Source organism: Thermobia domestica, chromosome 8 (assembly GCF_964235325.1).
Source record: "Thermobia domestica chromosome 8, izTheDome1.hap1.1, whole genome shotgun sequence".
NCBI lineage: Eukaryota > Metazoa > Arthropoda > Insecta > Zygentoma > Lepismatidae > Thermobia > Thermobia domestica.
Genome location: NC_137461.1, coordinates 147,519,520 through 147,541,421, shown reverse-complemented (window position 1 = coordinate 147,541,421; position 21,902 = coordinate 147,519,520). Strand labels below are relative to the sequence as shown.

The window sequence follows — 21,902 nt, the reverse complement described above, 5'->3', positions numbered from 1 at the left end:
GGCTCAACCTGGACTTAAAGGACATCGAGAACGTCACTATTAATCTCAACGACCCCTACAAACTATGCAGTCGGCCATAATAGTGATCGTTTTCTATCATTTTGTGTCACCCCTTGCTAGTAGTCCTTGGATATCTCTTTCTATGTTTCTTTTCACGTATCAAGTGTAACAAGTGTCGTTTAAATTACTCTAGACGTTCCTGAGTAATGGTGAATCATATATATCTATATATCTATAAATCTATATCTATCTATCTATCTATATATATATATATATATATATTACATGCATATATACAGACACACACACATTTACATCCATTTTTATATACAAGGAGCTCCCGAACAAACAAACGAACTTAGCAAACAAGCAAACTTAAGATGTTATCAAATAATCTTAGCAGTATAATTATGTTATTGTTCACTTATATTAACTATTAGAGTTGCACACAAATAACTATTGTAATTGCAATTAGCTCGTCTATGATACGTAAGGAAATAGCAACAACTCTGGATTTACAGATATTTCATAAAAATACTTGATCCTGAAATCATATTTCTTTTATATTTTATATAATTATACTTTGCAGATCGATGGAATGAAGAGGTAGTAAGACAAAGACATTGGTTATTGGCTACTAGAGAGTGGAAATCAGAAGAAACCAAACGTCCTGGAAAACCTAAAACGCATTCAGATATATTTGGAATGGAAGGAAGTTTCAGAAAGTTATGTGTAGATTAGGTGGCTATGATTAATAGAAAAGCATGATTTTGAACTTCAGATTTGTACTGTTTAACAGTTTGATACGCCTATGACTTAAGTATAAACCAAAAACAGGTTTAGCAACTTTTAACTTAGAACACTTATTGAATATTCGTTATTCTAAACGAAGTGATATTGAGTATAAATACTAGTGTAATAATATGTATTTTATATATTCGATATCATATTCTTGGATCAGTTTCTAATTTAATAAATAAGTTCTAGATATTTCGTTCCTGTTTTATTTTATTAGGACTAACGTTTTTAGCTGACTGCCTTTATCTTCCGAGTTACACCAATTTATAGAACAGTTGAATAATTTGGTATTAAATTGTACGTACCAGAAACTTCTATATAATAGTTATCTAAATTAGAACTATTCTGAAGATAAACACAACCAAATGACTTTGTGATGTTAAATCAAATATAGTAACTCACAGATATCATACCAAAGATCTAATTTATTGAATACATATTTGATATATCTAAGTGTTCATTATTTAAGATACATTTCGTAGAAAATGTACTGAAAATGTACAGTTTGTTATAAAAGTAAATGAATAAAGGACCCCAAGAAACAGAAGCTCTCTTCTCTTATTTACAATTCTCACACCGTTCAATGTACACATTAATGCTTCTCAAATTGTTGAATTCGAAATTCGTAACAAACTGATGGTAACACAAACTGATGAAAACAATGGGTATAGAAATACATCCATATGATTTACGTTTCTCTCTATTTCATTTTCCATATTTCATTATGTTTTATCCTCATGTCGTTTAAAATTATGATTTCAAATTTTCTTTAATGTAAAGACAATAAAATTAGTAATAATATACAAATCAAAATTTTCAAGGTTAGCAAGCTGATATCTTTAACTTTCACACTCATCATCTTGTACATCGTGCACACCAGTAATGGTCAAATGATAACCCATTTGACCGGTCTGACCTACGACTATCTTTCATCCGATCCGTACAGATTTTTTTCTACTTCTAACTGATGATACGAGAGAAGAAACTGTAATGATAGTGAAAAAAGAAATAATCAAATTAGGATGTTAACCGATTTCCACATTTCATGACTAACACATGCCGAAAAAGGTTATTTCTTAATGAATGTTTGTCCCGACGTAAATGTGTTAACCCGCCGAGAAAGCCATACCGTTCAAGGAATCGAGGTCAAGTTTTAAGCTTATGATTATATAAGATTCTCTAAGAGATTTTCGTCTTTCGAATTTTGTTCCTATCTTATAAAATTAATATAGTTTACTGCATGAACAAAATAAAAAAGTAATTTTCTCGAAACTGGCTGTAACAAATCAGAAGTGGGTCCCTTAATTGCTTAATGGCCCCTGGCTCAAGGTTTGTTGTCCGTGGCCCCTGAGAAATGAATTAATGGTTCATAAGGTCACCCCTCTAAATTTTAGCAAGGATACGTTTGCTCATTAAATTTTAGGAGAGGTTCTTAGGACTACATCTTAAATTTTAGAATTTGCTGAATTTGAATATTTAGTATGATAGTATAAGACAATGGTATATGCATGCCTCTGTATATTTGATTGATCTACAACATTACCTTTTATGTTTAAAACTTACAAAATGTTCACGTTTTCTCGGTTTCTTGAAATATTTTATCCTCTTTAATGAGAATTTATCACGTTACATGGTTATATAGTTGATGACAGAGGTTAATTCTTTTTCATATGACATAGATTTACGACGCTTACTTTTAAAATTTTGGAAGGCTACATTACTCCACTTCTTATATTTGGGAACTATCAAAAATCATATATATATACAGATGGTGATCAGAAAAATAGAAACACCTCCAGTTGGCAACACGTCAGATGTATGGGTTGGCAGTGGTGTCGTGGCGCCCGCAGCGCCGGACCGCTTGTAGTGGTGTGTCAGGTCGGTCTCCATACTACGTCAGGCGCAGTGGAACAGCAGTGTCCAGTGGCTGCAGTAGACGGAGGTAGTGTAAAATAGTACACCTCTCAGATTTTCAAAGAGGGCAAATTGTTGGTGCGCGGTTATGTGGAATGAGTGTGACGGCAGTGGCTACTGTGTTAGGTATGTCGCGTGGGACACTGTCGAAGGTGATGACGGCCTACACAACACACGGGAAAACCACATCGGGGAAGCGGAACAGTGGGCGGAAGAAAATCATGAGTGACAGGTCACGCCGGGTATTAAAGCGCATTGTCACACAGAACCGTCGTGCCACTGCGGAACAAGTGACGGAGGAACTCAATCAGCACCTCCCCCACCCTGTTTCGACAATCACAGTCCGCCGCGAATTACATGACATGAACTTACGGGGTCGTGTTGCACGGGCCAAACCGCTTATCAGGGACCATAACGCTTTCGCACGCCGCAAATGGTGCCGCGACCATGCAACTTGGACCGTTGAGGACTGAAAACGTGTGATAGGGTCGGACGAGTCATCCTTCACCCTATTCTCAATCACGGGCCGTGTTTATGTGTGGAAAACGCCCAAAGAAGCTTATGATCTGCAGTGTCTCCGCCCAACTGTGAAACATGGCGGCGGCTCGGTGACGCTGTGGGCCGCAATATCATGGTTTTCATTGGGTTCTGTGGTCACACTTAGCGGACGAATCACTGCCAACGATTATGTCGCAATTTTAGGAGACCACTTGCATCCTATGGTCTGGACGTTGTTCCCGAACAATGACGCCATCTTCCAGGATGATAATGCACCCATTCACACAGCTGGTGTTGTTGCAGCGTGGTTTGAGGAACATCGGGATGAAGTTCAACACCTCCCTTGGCCCGCCCAATCCCCAGATCTCAACATAATTGAACATCTGTGGTCCATCTTGGAAACACGACTCCGGCGACGATTTCCACCTCCATCCTCTCTCACAGAACTGGTCGATGCCCTGCACGAGGAATGGTGTAAAATTCCACTTGCTACCATTCACGACCTCTATGCCTCCATCCCACGTCGCATCAAAGCTGTTCTGAAAGCGAAAGGTGGCCCGACACCATATTAATCTGGTAAGTTGCAATATATATTTGTAAGTTTGGGTGGTCTATTTCTTTCCAATTTATACTTAAAAATGTAAATCTTGGAGGTTCTTGATCTATTATATTCTCTCTGTTGAGGTTTTATTGTATTGTATGTTTACAATAGTTGAATACAAGGATCAATTATCTTTCATTGGACATACATATATTGATAACCTTTCTCTCCTCACAAATAGGTTGATGGACAAGATGGAAATTTTAAAACTTTTCTCTCTGGAAGAGCTGTTTTATACTTAGGTAAGGTATCTTCTTCGTAACTGCATCTAGACATTCTATCATTGGTCTTCGTCTTCCTGGTTTCCCTTTTCCCTTTCTCTTTATCACATCCAATAGTGCCAAATAAGATGGCCAAGCATGCTGTTTTTTTTTCTATTATCCTCAGGATATGTCATCCTTCATTAACTTCTTTTAGTACATCTTCATTCTCTTTCCTTTCGGTCTATGATAGGCATAGCATTCTGTGCCAACACCACAATTCAAATGCTTCCAGCTTGGACATTTCAACTTTTCTCAATATCCATGTATCTGACCCGTAAAGCGCCACACTCCACACCAGAGTCTTAATAAATCAATTTGGAACGTCCAACGACACATTTCGTGATGTTAGCAGTCCTCTTTTCCTGTTGAATGCTTGTTTAGCCATTGCTACTCTTGAACTTACGTCGTTTTCACTTCTTCGTCCGAGGATATTAGACTCTCTGAATAGGGGAAAACCTTATCCTCTCCGATTTTCTCTCCCTCTAGCCATACGTATGCCCCTTCCTGTCCTGCTGTTGTACACTTTATAACTTTGGTTTTCAATTTTTTTTTTCCAAAATTTGGGATGGGAGGATTGGACCACCTCTTAAACTTGGAAATTGTCGAAAATATATACTGAGAAATGATCTCTATAACGTCTACATATATTTACATAAATTTAATTGGTCCATCTTCTCTCCTTGAGTGGGTATAAAATTGTCCAAAATAGAATGTAAAAACTAAAACTTTAGATTTGGTGGAAACATTGAAATATCCTGAGTCGATAATGTTTGAATGTTATCCTTAATATTTGCCAACATAGATTGTAACAATGTGATCATATGAATGAACATGTTCGCATTGCCTTTCATTAGACATAAGCACCTTGAGACAATCTTCTTAAATTATGAGAGGAATATATTTAGCCTATTCTTAAATTTAGAAACTGTCAAAGGAAATTTTCGAAATTGTTCTCTAGGACTCAGGAATATACCTACCTTCTGTAATTTTACACATTTCAACTAGTGTTCTTTCCTAAGAAAAGTTGACAGTTTGGCCTAATATATAATTTTAAAACTTTGAAACTTACGGGAAAACTCACAGACTAAATTTATTAGTGCAGTCTGGCTGATTGATTTCTGCCCCTGATTCACAATGTCATACCTTAAAATTTAAGGATTGTATACTAAGTTCATTGGGAGAAATATACTTTTGTTGCTACTTGATTGGTTGATCATTGACTCTGATTAAGTTCAAATTTTGGACTTAAAATCGAATTGAGTTGAGTTGAGTTAGATTTTAACGCCCCTTTCAGCAGCGAGACTATATGAGACGGGACCTACTGGTTAACGTGGAATGCGAATCACATGAGCTTCCGCCAGGAATCGAACCCGGGTCCCCCACGACGAAGGCGGGTACGGTAACCGCTTACTCACGGAGAAGCTTTTGAAATCGAAATTTAAGGTATTGAGCCTCATAAGCAATTATTAAAATCGTTTGGCAACAATAACAGTTTTCACGCATTGAATCTCAGGGTTTGTTATAGTGATTCATACATAGTCTAAGGTCAGAGCGGTTATGTTAGTGAAATTTAACTGCTTGATCGATGTCCCAAACTTTAAATTTTGGACTTGGTACGTGATAGGTAATTAGTGTAATCTATTTATATATGTCGACAAATTCAGATTTGAACCATAGTATTGTAACTACGAATCATAATCTAAGATCACTGGTTTTCAAATTCAGGACTTGAAATGGGATAGGTAATTATTGAAACCGATTGATACGCAACAATAGCAGTTTCACACTTTGAACTTAGGTTACAATTTGATGATGGAAAATTATTCCTGTTGCAATCTGATTGATTAACCACTTTTAATTATTTGTTTACTATTTTTTCAGAAGTAGGCTTATTTGAAAAGTTTTGTTTAAAATATTTATTTCACTATTTTGTAATTTCAATATTCTTGAACCTTAATATTATAGTTAAGAATCATAGTCGAAGATCATTCAAGAAAATGTTTAGGAGTTAAAATTGGATAGAAAATTATTAAAAGTTATTATCATAATATTCTGTATATTTTTTTTAATTTGGTGCTTATGCATTAATATTTATAGTGCTTATTAATTATGAAGATTAAATGGAAACAAAGGAAGGTTTTATTAAGTATTAGGAAACAAGAAAACTACGGAAATGAATACTAACTATAACAAACTGTAGTATAGGAAAACAAGTAAATACATATTCATCTTTTAATAGGGTAATCAAATACATCATTCAGCTATTAACATCATCATACATCAATGAGCTATTAACTAATTATTTAAAAGTTTATAACTATTTACTTATAAACTTAAAACTTAAACTTTTAAGTTTAGAATAATTATTTTACTACACTTCTATATCTTCCACCCCGCTACAGTGGCGTTTGACCCCAGTTTGAATTCGTACAGCATGCACTCCCTTATGGCGCTCTGTGCAAGTCTTATACCCTGTCCTTATGCAAGCTCACGGTGTAACTGAACTGCCACAACCAGGTAATATGTTAATATGTTGGATATACCCAGGGGTGTAGCCACGGGGGCCCATAGTGGCCAAGCCCCCCAAATGATTTCCTGCCCTCCCCCAAATGACCAGCTTTTAAAATATCATCGTAAGATTACCTCGCTTCACTCATTTAAAAATAACAACGTTTAAGTATAATTAATATACGGTAAAATAGTATGGAAAAATACTATTTTACCATACCGATCGAAAAATAGTATGGTATTTCTTCCCTATATCGATCGGAAAATAGTATGGTATATTTTTTCGTGACAGCAGATTATACAATTTACTGCTATTTATATTTGACAGATTGAAGACATACGTTTTAACAAGGTACTATAAATACTACCATAAAACAAGGGTACTAAACTAATTAGTAAGTACGTTATATTTTTATATACTGTAACTAGTGTTTTAAAAAACATTTTTTATCAGTTAGAAAATTTGGTGAAAGATGTTTATTCAGTTTTCAGTTTGGATTTCATTCGCTCTTTGTAATGCTACTTGGTGTAAAACAGGAAGTGAGATATGGCTGTTAATAAAATATTTATGTTTTAGTCACGAATAATAAATAAATATTTTTGTCAGGGAATCTTAAAGAAATTAAGTGTAATTTCAAAGAAAATAAATCTTAAGTATAAAGGTAACCAAGAAAGTTCTGTCGCTTTTTGTGGAGATGTGTGTTAAATTGGCTCTTACTCCATGAGTTGAATGCGAATGGAGATAAGGCTAAGGTCAGTTGTTGAGTGGCTACATCCAACATACAACCTGGTTGTTCAGTTACACCGTGGACATGTATAAGAAAAGAGTGAACATGGAACTTCCACATAGCGTCATAAGGGTATATATGATTCACGAGTTCAAACTGGGGTTAAACGACAATGCAGCGGAGCGAAAGATATGCCAGGCCTTCGGGAGGGTGTCGTGACTACGTGGACAGTACAGCGGTGGTTTAACAAGTTTAAAGACGGTGACGAAACACTCGAGGACGCACCTCGTGCCGGAAGACCAACACATGTACAAAATAAAGATCTGGAGGCAGCAATTGAGGCGAACAATGACAAAACATGTGAGAAACTGGGAACACAATTCAGTATGAGTGGAGAAACCATTCGGTAGCGCCTTCATCAACTGGGGAAACCTTACAAGTTGGGTCAATGGGTCCCACATTTCTTCGCTGTCTCGTCTGAGGAAGAAGTAATTTCTGGACAGGCTGTTCACATGTGGTGAGAAGTGGATCCTGTACGAAGCTCCATTGTGCCAACATCATTGGTTAGCTTCCCATGAACCGGTTCCAATACATCCGAAACCAGCACTGCACCAGAAGAAGGCCCTGCTGTGTGTTTGGTGGATTGCTCGCTGCATCGTGCATCGGGATCTGCTACCAGCTGGTCAGAGTATCAATGCAACTGTGTACTGTTAGCAGTTGAATCGTGTTCAAGAAAATCTCAAAACTCTGAAGTCAGAAATTGTGCATCGCGAATGGATCCTCGTGTTACAGGACAACGCTTAGCCGCACGTAGCTTGGATGACCCAGAACGCCATTCTACGCCTTGGATAGAAAACACTATTGCAACCGACATACTCCCCGGACATTGCACAGTCCGATTATCATCTGTTCCATTCCTTGGACAATCACTTTAGAGAACGGCAGTTCAAATCCCTAGTAGATGTGGCAAATGCACTTGATTTCTTCTTCTAGGGATGCGCAAGAGTCGAGACACATTTTGTAAAATTCAAGACAAGTTGAGACAAACGTATTTCTCGACTCGAATTTTCGAGTCGAGACACAAGTCGAATTGAGACTGCTCGTAAAAATCTCGACTCGACTCGAATGTCTCGAAAATCTTTCTATAATTTTTAATATTATTTTGAGAAACTATTCACTTAGAACCAGCCTTAAAATCAATTCCAGCATTTATTACTTTTGAAAGGTACAGAACGCATAAACTTAATAGTTAATCTTTAGAGATCAAGATTTAATTTTCAGCTCAATTCAGTTTGTTAAAACTTATAATTTATGTCGTGATATTTGATTGTACTTCAAATATAATAATAATAATAATAATAATAATAATAATAATAATAATAATAATAATAATAATAATAATAATAAGAAGAAGAAGAAGAAGAAGAAGAAGAAGAAGAATTGATTATCTAGATGGTATAAAACTATTATCCGTAGCCTATATCTAGTTTGTATAAAACTATGGCGATAAAGTGAACTTTATAAATTCTCTGAATGAGCAATTGGCATTCTAGAGTAATTTAGCATAGTTATAATTATTGTGTTTTCGTTCCCATGAACGCAATAGGGCTACATAACTTCTGGATTATTCGCTTCCCAATTATTTTGAGGCTTTAATGTGTTGCAGCATATTACGAGTTACGGATAATATATATATATATATATATTGTAACATTTGTTGTTCATCACATATTATGATACAATACTATTTTATATAGTATATCACAATAAATGGACTGCTTGGATGCCAAGAACTACTACAGATAGGTACCTTTCACTTCTATAGATAGGTATATTTTAAAAGGATTTTTGTAAACACTAAATTATAAAACAATAAACTATATACAATAGTTATGGTTTTGGTTCCCAACATAAAAGAAAAATGGATCCTTCATGAGATATTGAACTTCAACTTTCACTTTAACGTACACCCCTTCATGACGACCATGTATCCTAACGGTAGTGACTTTTTTCGACAAGATAATGCACCACGTCACAAGGGCAGGAGTATGACGGAGTGGTTCGGGGAACACAGGGCAGAGTTCTAAGTGATATTCTGGCACATATGCTGAATCTAAACCTAATGGAACACGTCTGGGATGTGATTGAATGTGACGTCAGAGCACATCACCCCTTTCTTTGGAATTTACGGGAATTAGATAACCTGTGTGTGCACATTTGGTGCCAACTCTGTCCAGCGACCTACCAAAGATCATTGCGTCAATGCCCAGACGCGTCCCCGTTGTTATGTGTGTGTGTATATTTTAAGTGGCATATTTTGTCTCGTCTCGAATTAAAGTCGAGTCTAGACAGGCTTAAATCTCGACTCGACTCTAATAGTTCGCATCCCTACCCTTTTCGCTTCACGGCCCTCCAAGTTCTACCGCGATGGAATCCATGGCCTCCCAGAACGCTGACAAAAGGTAGTCGACGCTGATGGGGACTATTTTTGATCTTCCAGATACGTCTTAGCCCCAGGTGACATATCGATGTTTGAAGGTGATGGGTGAGAAAGCGATAGAACTTTCTTAGTTATCTAGAACTTAAATTGAAGTAGTTATGCACAAAGGTATAATCTTTGGTCTGAGGCAGTAGTTCTTGGTTAAACGTTAAAAAAAAATCCTGGAATATAATTTATGAAGGAAAAGCAAATAAATAAATACATAAATAAATGAAAATAAACAAAATAAATAAAATAATAAAAAGTAATAACAAATAAAATAATAATTATTATTGTAAGCTTAATAAATAGTACTTTTAGTTTTCAGGAAGAAAACCAAAATTTTCCGTTTTCTTCAGGGCTCAAAAACACTAGCTGCAACACATTCTTTTTTTTTGTACATCGTAGCTGCCCCCCCCTCAAAAACGAACGGCCCCTCCTATATAAACCTGCTGGCTACACCCCTGGATATACCTACTCCAACAACTGATCTTCGCCTTTATCTCCATTCGCATTCAACTCACAGTGTGAGGGTCAATTGAACACAGACCTCCTCAAAAAGCGAAAGAACTTTCTTACCTTTGTAGCATGTTTTCTAAACAATCTTCCAATAACATAGTACTACTATTTACTACAGTATAATAATAATAATAATAATAATTTATTCGCTGCCGAAAATAATATAGTTTTAGTTTTAGTTGTAGTTTTAAAGATAATTCTTTAATACTGTCAAGTGCACTGAGTTCATTTGATAGTGAAGATTGACTTTATTAGATTAGGGAGGAAATGTATTTGGATTCCCGGTCGTGTTAAATAGCGCAACATTAATTTAATATTGCCACATCTCTTACATTAAAGAAAAAAAAAAACTAGAACAAAAATCCTTTTAAAGAAGTGGGGCAACGCTTTCGATTTTCCTTATCCTTTATATAATATAGGTTCATTCACTACTTCGTATTCAAGATCTGTATGGAGTCTTAAAAGAAAATCGTGTGGCATTACTCGAATTTTTACCCCAGGCTCAGTACACTCATTTGCCAGACTGAGCTAAACACCAAGGAAAAGTTTTGAGATTTTTTAAAAAATTTTACGCTAGCATTTCTTACTGCTTTGCATCTCAACACAATATGTAGAGGTATAAATTAACATGAGGCCCAAAATTAAAAGAAAAATACACTAAATGGAGCTCGGGGCCTCCCGAACAGCCAAATCACACTTTACTATTTAGCATCTACTAATACCCATTTCAAAACTTAAGTAGGCTATTATTATTGTACAGTTTTATTGCAATTTCCGTGTTCTGTGTTTAGTGTTGTTGCATTGGTATTTAGCGTTCCTTTCAGTATGATACGTGAACTTAGAGCTTAACATAGGATAAGAACTTAGGGCTTCCAAGTATCTCGGTTTGGGCAGCATTAACCAGGAAGTACGCGTCTTGTTCCGGATGAATTTCTTGTTCGCCGGAACGGTTAACATATCGGAATTCAATCTTATATCTCCTGAATAATGAATATACGGTGCATTGGTTACAAAAATTAATAAATAAATACATGTTTTCAACTATCACTATCGCAAATATCAGGAAAAATGCCGATTTAAATATTCAGTTGAGGTGAAAACGTCTGATCCTCCCAGAAGCAGAGGTTGTAAGAAAATAACACACTTGGTGTTCCTGTTTCTTCCGCGTGCATTCATAGTTAGTTTCTTCTGTGCACTGAGACATATTTAAAAGAGATATTCTAAAATATAAACGTTTAACGTAATTTTGTATTTTGGAAGGGCCAAAATTTTGTTAGTTTTTCTAATCCAGTAAGTACGACGTTGATTTTTTAAAAAATTTTTGAGTGCATAACAAAAAGTAATTTTTGTGTTTCTGACAATAATGCTACTTTTGAGAAATTTAATTCCTTATAAATGTTCTTTTTCTCAAAACAAAGTCTGTCTGGATAGTTACTCCAGATAAATGGATATGCACAGGTGTCGTGAAATATTTATCGCAGATGGGCCAACCCATAGTCGGGAATCCTAACCAAACTACGAAAGCTCGAGCAGGAAATTAAAGGCGGATTATCAGCGCGGGAAGACACGGATGCAAACCATAAAGCCACGAGGGAATTGTAAGTGTTCATTGTTAACATTATGGTTCTGAATATATATAATCTTTATTTTTTCTCCAAGAATATGGTCTTTAGAAACAAACAAACAATAATTATAAATGGCATGAGTTCTAATTTTTTATGGACTTCCCATGACCTTCCCATGACTTTCGCATGTTCCTTTACGTAACCAAGATGATATCTTATTAATAGAAGTACGAGTTTTAGTACAGGTAAGCTACGGAGCGTTTCTTAGGACATTTAGAATAGTCCTCTACACAGACATTTATTCAATTTAAGGTGGCTCGTGGTATAATATATGATTTAAGGTAATGTATCTTTATATTGTTCATTATATATGCGTAAAATTGTTATATTAGTTGTGATTTAGTTTTGCAGTTCATTTCAAAGCGAACAGAAAAGTAAATCCTTATTTAAGTAAATGGAGTAGGTTCTCTGTACATTTAACATGATGAAGATAATATTTTGTAGGAGATAAAATAATCAATTTGCAGTTGATGATATTATATAGAATTTACGTAGTATAATGTAGAACATAAATTAAGTGCTAGAAATTTTAATATCTGATTTGTAAGCAGTGAGGAGTCTCTATAGATAATTGTATATACAGTAATATTAAAAAGACGATAGGTGCATTGACCAGAGCGTAAGTAAAAGTGTCACTATACAAGGTATTCGAAAAATCATGACTGAGTTTCTTTCCATGGGGCTGCCGTGCAGAAGTAATAGCTCTTTGCTGTTTCAGTGATAAAACATTTTGCTTACTTACTCATGTAGTTTACTCACTGCCAAAACAAATGCAGTGCTAAAAGAATTCCCTAACCTGTAATTAAGAAAAAAAGTGTTAAAATATGTTTGCATGTGAGTACATTTGGATTTGACTATGTTTCAGTATGTGTAACATTCACAGCAAGTCATACAACTAGACTACCTTGGTATAATCAATTTCACTTGACCAAGAGTCCCTATAAACAGGTCTTAGACTGCAGTTTCACTCACCAGATTTTCAAATGGGGACTATTCTATTTTTAATTTAAAATAATACGATAAAATGTTAGTTTTTCATAATAAGTCAAATACTCCTTCTTTGTACAGAAAAATAATTCTTATGCAATCTATTTGAGCACCTTACGCCTTTACGAAATGCATTTCAATGAAATTATAATGAAAAAAAAAATCCGTAATATCATACTTCTCACACCTTCATCCCTCATCATTTATCAGCCCCTTCTGGTATGACTGAACTTTCATTTAAAAGACATGGAAGTTAGATTTCAGATATTAGCAATGTCACTATTTATGTCAGTGACCCGAAATATTATGGCTTGGAAACTACTATTGATCATTTTACATGTCACTTTCCACCCTTCATGCCGATGTGGATGAATTTGTACTTAAACAGCACCACACCGAGAGTGTCACTATTCATCTCAACAACTACAAAAATTATGGATTGGATATTGGTCTTATTGAAATATTGGTCGTAGTCAATAATATTGAGACTAGGGATGCGCATGAGTCGAGACATGTCTCGAATCTCGACTCGACTCGACTCGAATTCGAGTCGAGATTCGAGTCCAGACACGCTTTGTAAAATTCGAGACGAGTCGACAGAAACGTATTTCTCGACTCGAATTTTCGAGTCGAGACACGAGTCGAGTCGAGACAGCTCCTAAAAGTCTCGACTCTACTCGAATGTCTCGAAAATCTTTCTATAACGTTTAATATTATTTTGAAGAAAGTACTCATTCAGAAACACTCGGCACGAGAATTTCTGAAACTGCAGGACTTGTCAGGTGTTCGAGGAGTGTTGTGGTGAGTGACTTGAACAAGTGGCGAAACTAAGGGGAAAAGACGTCCAAACGTCGAGGGGTTGGGCGCCCCTCACGTCATTACATTTGTCCGACGTCGTAGGCTGGGCAGACTGGTAAAACAGGACAGGCAGCGAACTGCGTCGGAACCAACATCAGAGTTTAATGCAGGGCAAAATACAAGTGTGTCTGAATTAGTGTTGTAAAATTTCCGGAAATTTTGAACATGTTGGTAAAAAAAAAAAAAAAAGTTTTTTTCGACTTCTTTCTTGAAAAATTGGAAAAATTGAAAAAATAAAAATATTTGTATTAGGTTAATTTTACTAATAATCATATCTTTTTTCTTCAAACGCGTAAGTTCAAAAATTTCAATATTGCCAATATTGAAAAATAGCACTCGAAAATAAAACTATTCCAATCATTATCTATATATTAAAATACTAGATTTACGCGTATATGTTTGTCCCCACAGAAAGGTTTATATGTTTGTCTCCAGTCCTTTCGACAATGAAATCTTGAACCCACAAGTGCTAGAAACGTGCCGTTTTCATTGGACGATTCCAAATTTTGTGTAAATTATCCAGTTCTAATTGAATATTTAAAAACAAAAATCATGGCCATAAGTTCTTTATTACATTTTTAGGGGTACAGTGGAAGCAAGTACTGAAATTTTTGTAAAAGTAAAGCATCATACTCTATGAGTTATATATTCCAACATCGCATAGTTGTATATAAGGGTTATATATCTCTCAGGGGTTTGTTTCATGGCCAAATTATAAGAAAACGAAGGATAAAAATGTCTCCGGTCTAAGATGAATCTTCATTGTTTGGGGAGTTTTTTTCACAATGAACTCCGTATATCTCTGACATAATCAATTATGTGTATAATTTATTTACTTATTACATAATGCATGCAAAAAGAAAGGAAACACTGGTCATATATGAATTAGAAATTTCAACTACAGGTGGCCTCAAATCTTGCAAACGGTGCGAAATATTGAAACAAATAATCGAAAAATTTCTCGTTTATGATACCCTTGCCAATTTTTATGAAGGTGTCCTTCACTTAATGTATAAAGGGACATGTACAGATATGAGGAATGACAAGGAGATTCATGCTCATATGTGAATGATGCGCTGTGTAGAGAGCGCAGGTTCAGCTAGTTGAAAATTAATAGTCTGCACTTATTTATATTATGTCATTTACTCGTAGATGTTCATTAATTACAGAACTTACTTATTACAGTTACATACAAGCCTACCAACATGAAGTGTTTCTGTTGTAACAAATAGCTCTCTTGAATGAAATTGAGTTCTTAATATGCTCTTTGACCTAGTGAAGTTTTGTTAATTTTAACCAAATCACTTGTTAAGAGAAAGAGCAGTAGGCAAACTTCACTAATACTCATGCACTAAAACATATAATTACTATTATTTAATATTTTAATATAGACATTTATATAAACTTTATGTACAAAATCCTGTACGTAAACAAACACATGTTTTCTAGTGTGACAGATTATCTATTACAGTCAAAATGAAACTGACTATGTTTCTAACTTAATAACTCCTGATTCATCATACCGACCTCGATAAAATTTTCAAAATAGATGATGTTCGGGATGATTTTTATCATTTCACTATGAAGGTGCAACTTGAGGGAAGGGGAGAGGGAAAAATGACAGATATTAGTGTCGAATCCATAATTTTCGGGGTCGCTGAAATGAACAATCACACTTCCGATGCCGTTTAAATCAAAATTTGGCCCCAAAACTTGGACGAGGGAGAAGATATATAAACTTATTAAAAAGGACCGATATTACCGGTCGAATCCATAGTTTTTCGGGGTCGCTGAGATGAACAGTGACTCTTCCGGCCGTTTAAATCCAAATTCATATATATATATATATATATATATATATATATATATATATATATATATATAAAGAGAGAGATACATGACCGATAATGGCCGTCAAATTCATAATTTTGGGGCTCTGTAATTTCATTGGTGACAGTTTTGGTGCCCTTTATGTTCAAAATGAAATGTATTCTCCCCATACAAGGTATTCGGCTAGTCTGTAATAATAACGAACGGAAGTTTCACATATTCAATCCTTTAATTTATTTCTTGCTGCTCAAATTCACTCACTTGTGCGGTATATGTGTGTATGTGTAAATAAGATCCTCTCTCTTTTTGAGTTTTTCGAAAAATATACAAAGAATAAAGAGGGATTTTACCAGAAATCAGAAAACTAAAAAAATAGAATTAAACCCTGTTGCTTTAAGTATTTTTCCGTTAGCGAAATACATTGTATATACAGTAGGACGTCGATAATCCGTACGTCAAAAATCCGAACCCGGTCCCTAGAACCTTTTTACATTTTGTCTTAACGCTAGCGATAAACAAACAATTGTGTGTCCGTCAACGTTGTGTGAAGTCAGTATTTTTACAGAAGTTCATTCATATGTAATTGTTTGTCATACATATTTTTATTTTTATTTTCTCTTAGGCCTATAAGTTTTGTGTGACTTACAAGATCAGTGTAATTTGGTGTACGAGCAGGTTCTTCAGAAACATTAAACGTAAGTAGCCCTACGTCCGGTATTGTAATTACTGTATGTACTGAATAACCATTGTATCGATTGAAGAACATACCGTACAGTATATGTAAGCCTAAATGGCATTTTTGTCATTTTAGAAAATGCGAACTAACTGTGGTCCCAATTAGTTCGGATTTTTGACTTCCTACTGTATATGCTGCAGACATGTTACAACAATTAAGATTACTAGCATCAGGCCAAAAAAAAAAAAAATAGTTTTAAACTATATTTTCCTGTTTTTGCCAATATTTCCGAACAAAACATATTTTCTAATGGATTCAAAATTTCCGGAAATTTTACATAGAACAAGGAAGATATCTCTATAAAATATATATTTGATTTAACATATTAACTAAAATGATTCTGGCCCCGTTAATTTAAGATTGCTTCTGAGATCTTTATAAGATTTCTCAAGATAATTTTAATGCGTCTATACTAATTAAGCTAAAAAGGATTATATTTTAGTTTCTTTTGTAGCCATAACTCCATTCTATCACGGTGCTAACTTTGAAGTGTTTGGATGAGTTGTGCACAAAATTTCCCAATTCTAATACAAGAAACATAAGTACTCAATTATCTTAACTAATAAATACAAACACTTTTAATTTTGAAAGCATAATATAATAAAATATTCGAAAATTTCAATTTTACCCAAATTTTCCGGTTTTTTTCCAACCTCGGGAGAACCGTAAAAAAATTGTTCTTTTAAACCCAAAATTTCCGTTTTTTCCAGGCCTTCACTACACTAGTCTGAACACACATTGCACCGAACACTCCTAACGATGGACCTCCGCAGTCGATGACCCATTCATGTGCAAATGTTAACACCACGACATCGGCAACTGCGACTGAAATGAACACGTGACCATCGCCACTGGACCTTGGCACAGTGGCAGAGCGTTGCATTGTCTGATGCATCCCGATACCTTCTTCATCATGACGATGGGAGGATGCGAATCCGTCGACTTCCAAAGGAACAGCTCCTTGACACTTGTACTGCGAGACGGAGACAAGCGGGATGCGACTTAATTATTATCTGGGGAACATTCACGTGAGCATCCATGTGTCTAGTGGAGCTCAAGCAAGGCACCATGACGGCCGAGGCGTATCGCACACTGCTTGCAGACTACGCACACCCCTTCATGACGATCATGTTTTACAACGGTAGTAGGACTTTTCGACAAGATAATGCACCATGTTACAAGGCCAGGAATGTGATACAGTGGTTCTAGGAACACAGGAGCGAGTTCCAAGTGATATGCTGGTTCCCCGACTCGCCGGATATGACCCCAATCGAACACATCTGGAATGTGATTGAACGTGACGTCACGGCGCATCGCCCTTCCCCGGAATTTACGGGAATTAAGTGACCTGTGTGTGCATATGTGGTGTCAACTCTCTCCAGCGATCTACCAAGGATCATTGCGTGCTTGCCAAGACGTGTCGCCGTTATTATCCGTGTTATAGGGCCTACTAATAATTAGGTAGGTAATCATTATGGTCTGGCTGATGTGTGCGTATATTTTAACTCGTACTTTTTTTCTCGACTCGAATTCGAGTCGAGTCGAGACAGAAACATATTTTCGAGTTGAGACAACATTTTCTCGAGACGAGTCGAAGCACGCTTAAATCTCGACTCGACTCGACTCGTGCGCATCCCTAATTGAGAGACCAACGCTTCAACATCCCCATCCTCTCTCATAGAAAATGTTAAATGTAACATCATAATACCTTCTAAGATTTAAGGTTGAGAATTATAGCATGCATTACTTCAATTAGTTCAGTAGTTATTGCTTGATTTACTAAAAACTCAAAATCGCTTTTATATATTGTATATAAGGCACCCCAGAGTTGTACTCGTCCATTGAAAGTTCCTGAGTAAATTTGCTCAGGTAACCTGCTGTTACCACTTTGATAATTTTGACCTATGTCACGTAGTTCCAGTGGAGATGTTTATTTATTTTTATTTATTCATTTATTTTAACTTGTGTTATATGCTGAGCTTAAGTGTATAAGAAGCCTTACCTATCAGCTAAACATGAGGATGTATAATGCAAATCATTATTATTACTATAAATCGTAACTTTGGATTTTAATCTCTTTTGGTAGTAGAAGCATAATTAGTAAAATCGAAGTATTTACACTATTTCCAATATTACTATCATGTAAAGAATTATTTTTCTCAAAGAGTAGTACGTGGACCACCGGTAACTTACAGTGCATCTCCAGCTGGACAATGTGAAAAACAATAATATTCCAATCACATACAGAGATAGTGTTTTAATTATTATTTTATTTTAACTTAAGAATGATAATTCAATTTGAAAAATAAAATAATATAATTTTAATATATAATATTTGATTACATTACGGTTGTGAAACATGTTTCTGGGAAATTTTTCTATCTACGTACATACAGATGTTACTGTTAAGCTATCTACTTAGAAACAATAGGAACATTTCATATTAAATGTTTCAAGTTGCAATATTGAACATTAAAATCAAACACTATTTTCCCTTTTTAATTAATCTAATATGGAGGATGTATCTTGCACCTGAGATGCGATAGAACTTAGATATTTAATAACAAGACATGTTTCTTTCCAGAGTATTATGAAATCCATGTATTTTCTACATTTCCAAATTCATTCAGACGCTTATAATTATTAAAACTTTATGTTCATTTTGCTTTATTCTAATTAGGGTAACATTAGAGAGCCCTAATTACAAAAAGATTTCCATTGGAAACTGTTTAAAACTTGCTCTGTATTTATCAACAGTGTAGAACTACATGGACATGAAATACACGCCCTGTATGGCGACGCGCGAGAGTTTCAGATTGCCCAGGAAACAATGCTATACAGGTAACGAAGAAAGTTTTGTCGCTTTTTCACGCACCAACTCCGAACACTGATTTGTCACCTAAGACGTGAATGGAAATTCAAAAATAGACCCGTACCTGTTCAGCATCGACGAACTTTTGCCAACGTTCTGGAAGGCCAGGATTCCATCGTGCTAGAATTTGGTAGGCCGTGAAACGAAGAAGGTATTAAGTGCATTTGTATCTCTATTAATGGTTTGAACTGATGTGCTCTAAAGTGATTGTCCAAGTAATGGAACAGGTGATAATCGCACGGTGCAATGTCTGTTGAGTGTGGTGGATGCAATAGTGTTTCTCATCCAAGTCGTAGAATGGTATTCCCGGTCATCCTAGCCACGTGGATCTTAACGTTGTCCTGTAACAGGAAGTCAACTTTGCGATTCAGAAATGCTGGCTCCAAAGTTTGGTGTCTTTCTTGAACACGGCTAACTGCTGACACTACAAAGTTGCAGTGATACTCTGACCAGCTGGTAAAAATTTTCATGCTGCGCATACAGTTTCCAAAGTTCTCTGATTTCTCTTTATTTTCTAAGATGAAGCGTATTATCTTCAAGTCTAGGGCTTTGGAAACAATATTTAAATTGTTAAAGCGATGGATAAGCAACGTGGGAGTTGGCTTTCTTTGCATGAGAATAGCTCTCGTAAGTTGTAGCGTTGGCTTCTGTTTCTTCGGTATTTATGCTTCCGGTTCTTTCTGCTAAGCTTCGATATGTTATTCTTTTGTGAATATATTGTCACATTCTACCATGTATATGATTAAAACAAATCATATTGTGTTTCTATTTCTTATTAACACAATTCTATTTCTTATTATTGGGCTTTCTATTTGTTTTCAAGTAAGTAAAATAAAAAATCAAGCAGGATTCTTGCGTCTAAAGTTCATGTTTATATAACGGCTTATCCAGGTTAAAATGTGTTGGAATTTTAGGCATTAGAGAATCTGGTAACTAACCCTAGATGTCTCATCAAAATAATCAAACAAAGCTTCATTGACGCCTAGGGATGGTATCGAGACGAGACTTTGAACAGTCTTGGTCTCGTCTCGCTTGATAAGTAGCGGTCTCGGTCTTGTCTCGAGTCAAAAATCGCCGTCTCCGTCTCGGTCTCGTCTTGGTCAACAGATGCTTGTCTCGATCTCGGTCTCGGTCTCGGTCTCGAAGGCCAAGTCTCGGTCTCGTCTTGGGTCTCGTCTCGAAAGTCTCGAAATAAATACTATGAAATTAAATTTGTGAAAGTATTATTATCGTACAGTCTGTCGTTTCCGGCTCTTACTTTTTGCCTTCATTCTTGACTTAGAATTATGGTATGATGTACTTCTTCGTACCTAAATTGCTAACGCTAATGCTTTCCATGAGTGTGTTCCGGGTTCAATCATCAGTGGGTATAACATACTTGGGATAAAACCCTAACAGTAATCCATATTTCACTTTCAGCAATAGACTTTGTCTCAAATAGCCTCAGTACTGCCTATACAATTAAACTCTATTAAATTAACTCCAGTACTATACAGTAGTTTATTTACTTCCTTTGGATCAGAGTTGTTCAATACCTCCTAACGGATAACGTAACACATAGCAGCACGAATGTATTTAATCGTACAGAAATTGAAATTTTACAATTTTTCAGTTATTATCCAAAACACTCTGCTTTGATTGTCGTTTTAAAAACAGAATATAACGTTCATTATCTTAACAAATAGAGTAAATTATTACTACCATATAGTTTGTTTCAAATTGATCAATTGCTTTATTACCGTTTCACATCTCAGTGTTTAATTGACTCTTTAAAACAGGCATTTCCTTAACCTTATGGTAGGAGCTACTGCACTCATCTTTGCTATCTGTGGTCTCGGGTTGGATCACCAAACAAGTTAGATTCAAAGTCTTACGTTTCGTATAGTTCGCGTCTCACTTTAAGTACATTCTGTTTCTTATACAAGTTTATAAGGTCGTAATGTATTATATAAGCACATATCCAGTGCCGTAACATAGATTAAGCTTATTCCTGAGTTCTCAGCGGTGCATGGGGCCGCGGTGGCTCAGTAGTAGAGCGTTCACATCTGGTGCTTGGGGTCCCTGGTTCGATCCCAATCCCCGCCAAGTGAACTTTGTGGTGGGCAAACACCGTGTGCGTGGGGTTTCCTCGGGGTTGTCCCGTTTCCTCCCACTTTCTTCATTCCACCATTTCATTCATTACTCATCATCACAGTCTCCTTTAGCCTAACCGGCATAATCGTGGGACGTAAAACTCAAAGATTTCATTTCATTTTTTTTCAGCGGTGCATGTGATCTTTATTCGAGAAAACTAATCATGCGTTCATTACGCTGAAATTTTATATTGCTTGAAAATTACTTGTGAAACATGGACATACATATTATGTAAGTATCTAGGTAATTCGAGCTATATGTATCTATTTTCTCTGTCCCGGCAAAACAAGTGATTCTTAACTTTCTAGTTTTCTGTTGTATTAATTTTCGTAGTTTTGCTGCAATATAAAGGATCAAATTTGTTTTTCGCTGTACGAATTTCGTTAAATTTTGAATGTTTTTACCCTACCTTACCTAGTAAAAGTTATATATACATGAACTTTAGAGGTAGACTATGCTAAGTCATTTTTTGGTCGAAATTGAGTTAAGAATACTTTTTAATAGACTATGTTCTTTCTAGTGGTGTAACAAAGTAAGTCTAAAAGCATCCTAT

General features: G+C 35.7%; 1 protein-coding gene across 1 annotated transcript in view; it reads left to right on the top strand.

Moving 5' to 3' along the window:
• Positions 1–990, top strand: part of LOC145693269 (retinol-binding protein pinta-like) — a 41,115-nt gene extending 40,125 nt beyond the window's left edge. The window contains exon 6 of the mRNA XM_081769111.1: positions 590–990. Coding sequence (XP_081625237.1) covers positions 590–741 — 152 coding nt within the window. The 3' untranslated portion in view covers positions 742–990. The remainder of the gene's footprint in view (positions 1–589) is intronic.
• The last annotated feature ends 20,912 nt before the right edge of the window (positions 991–21,902 follow it).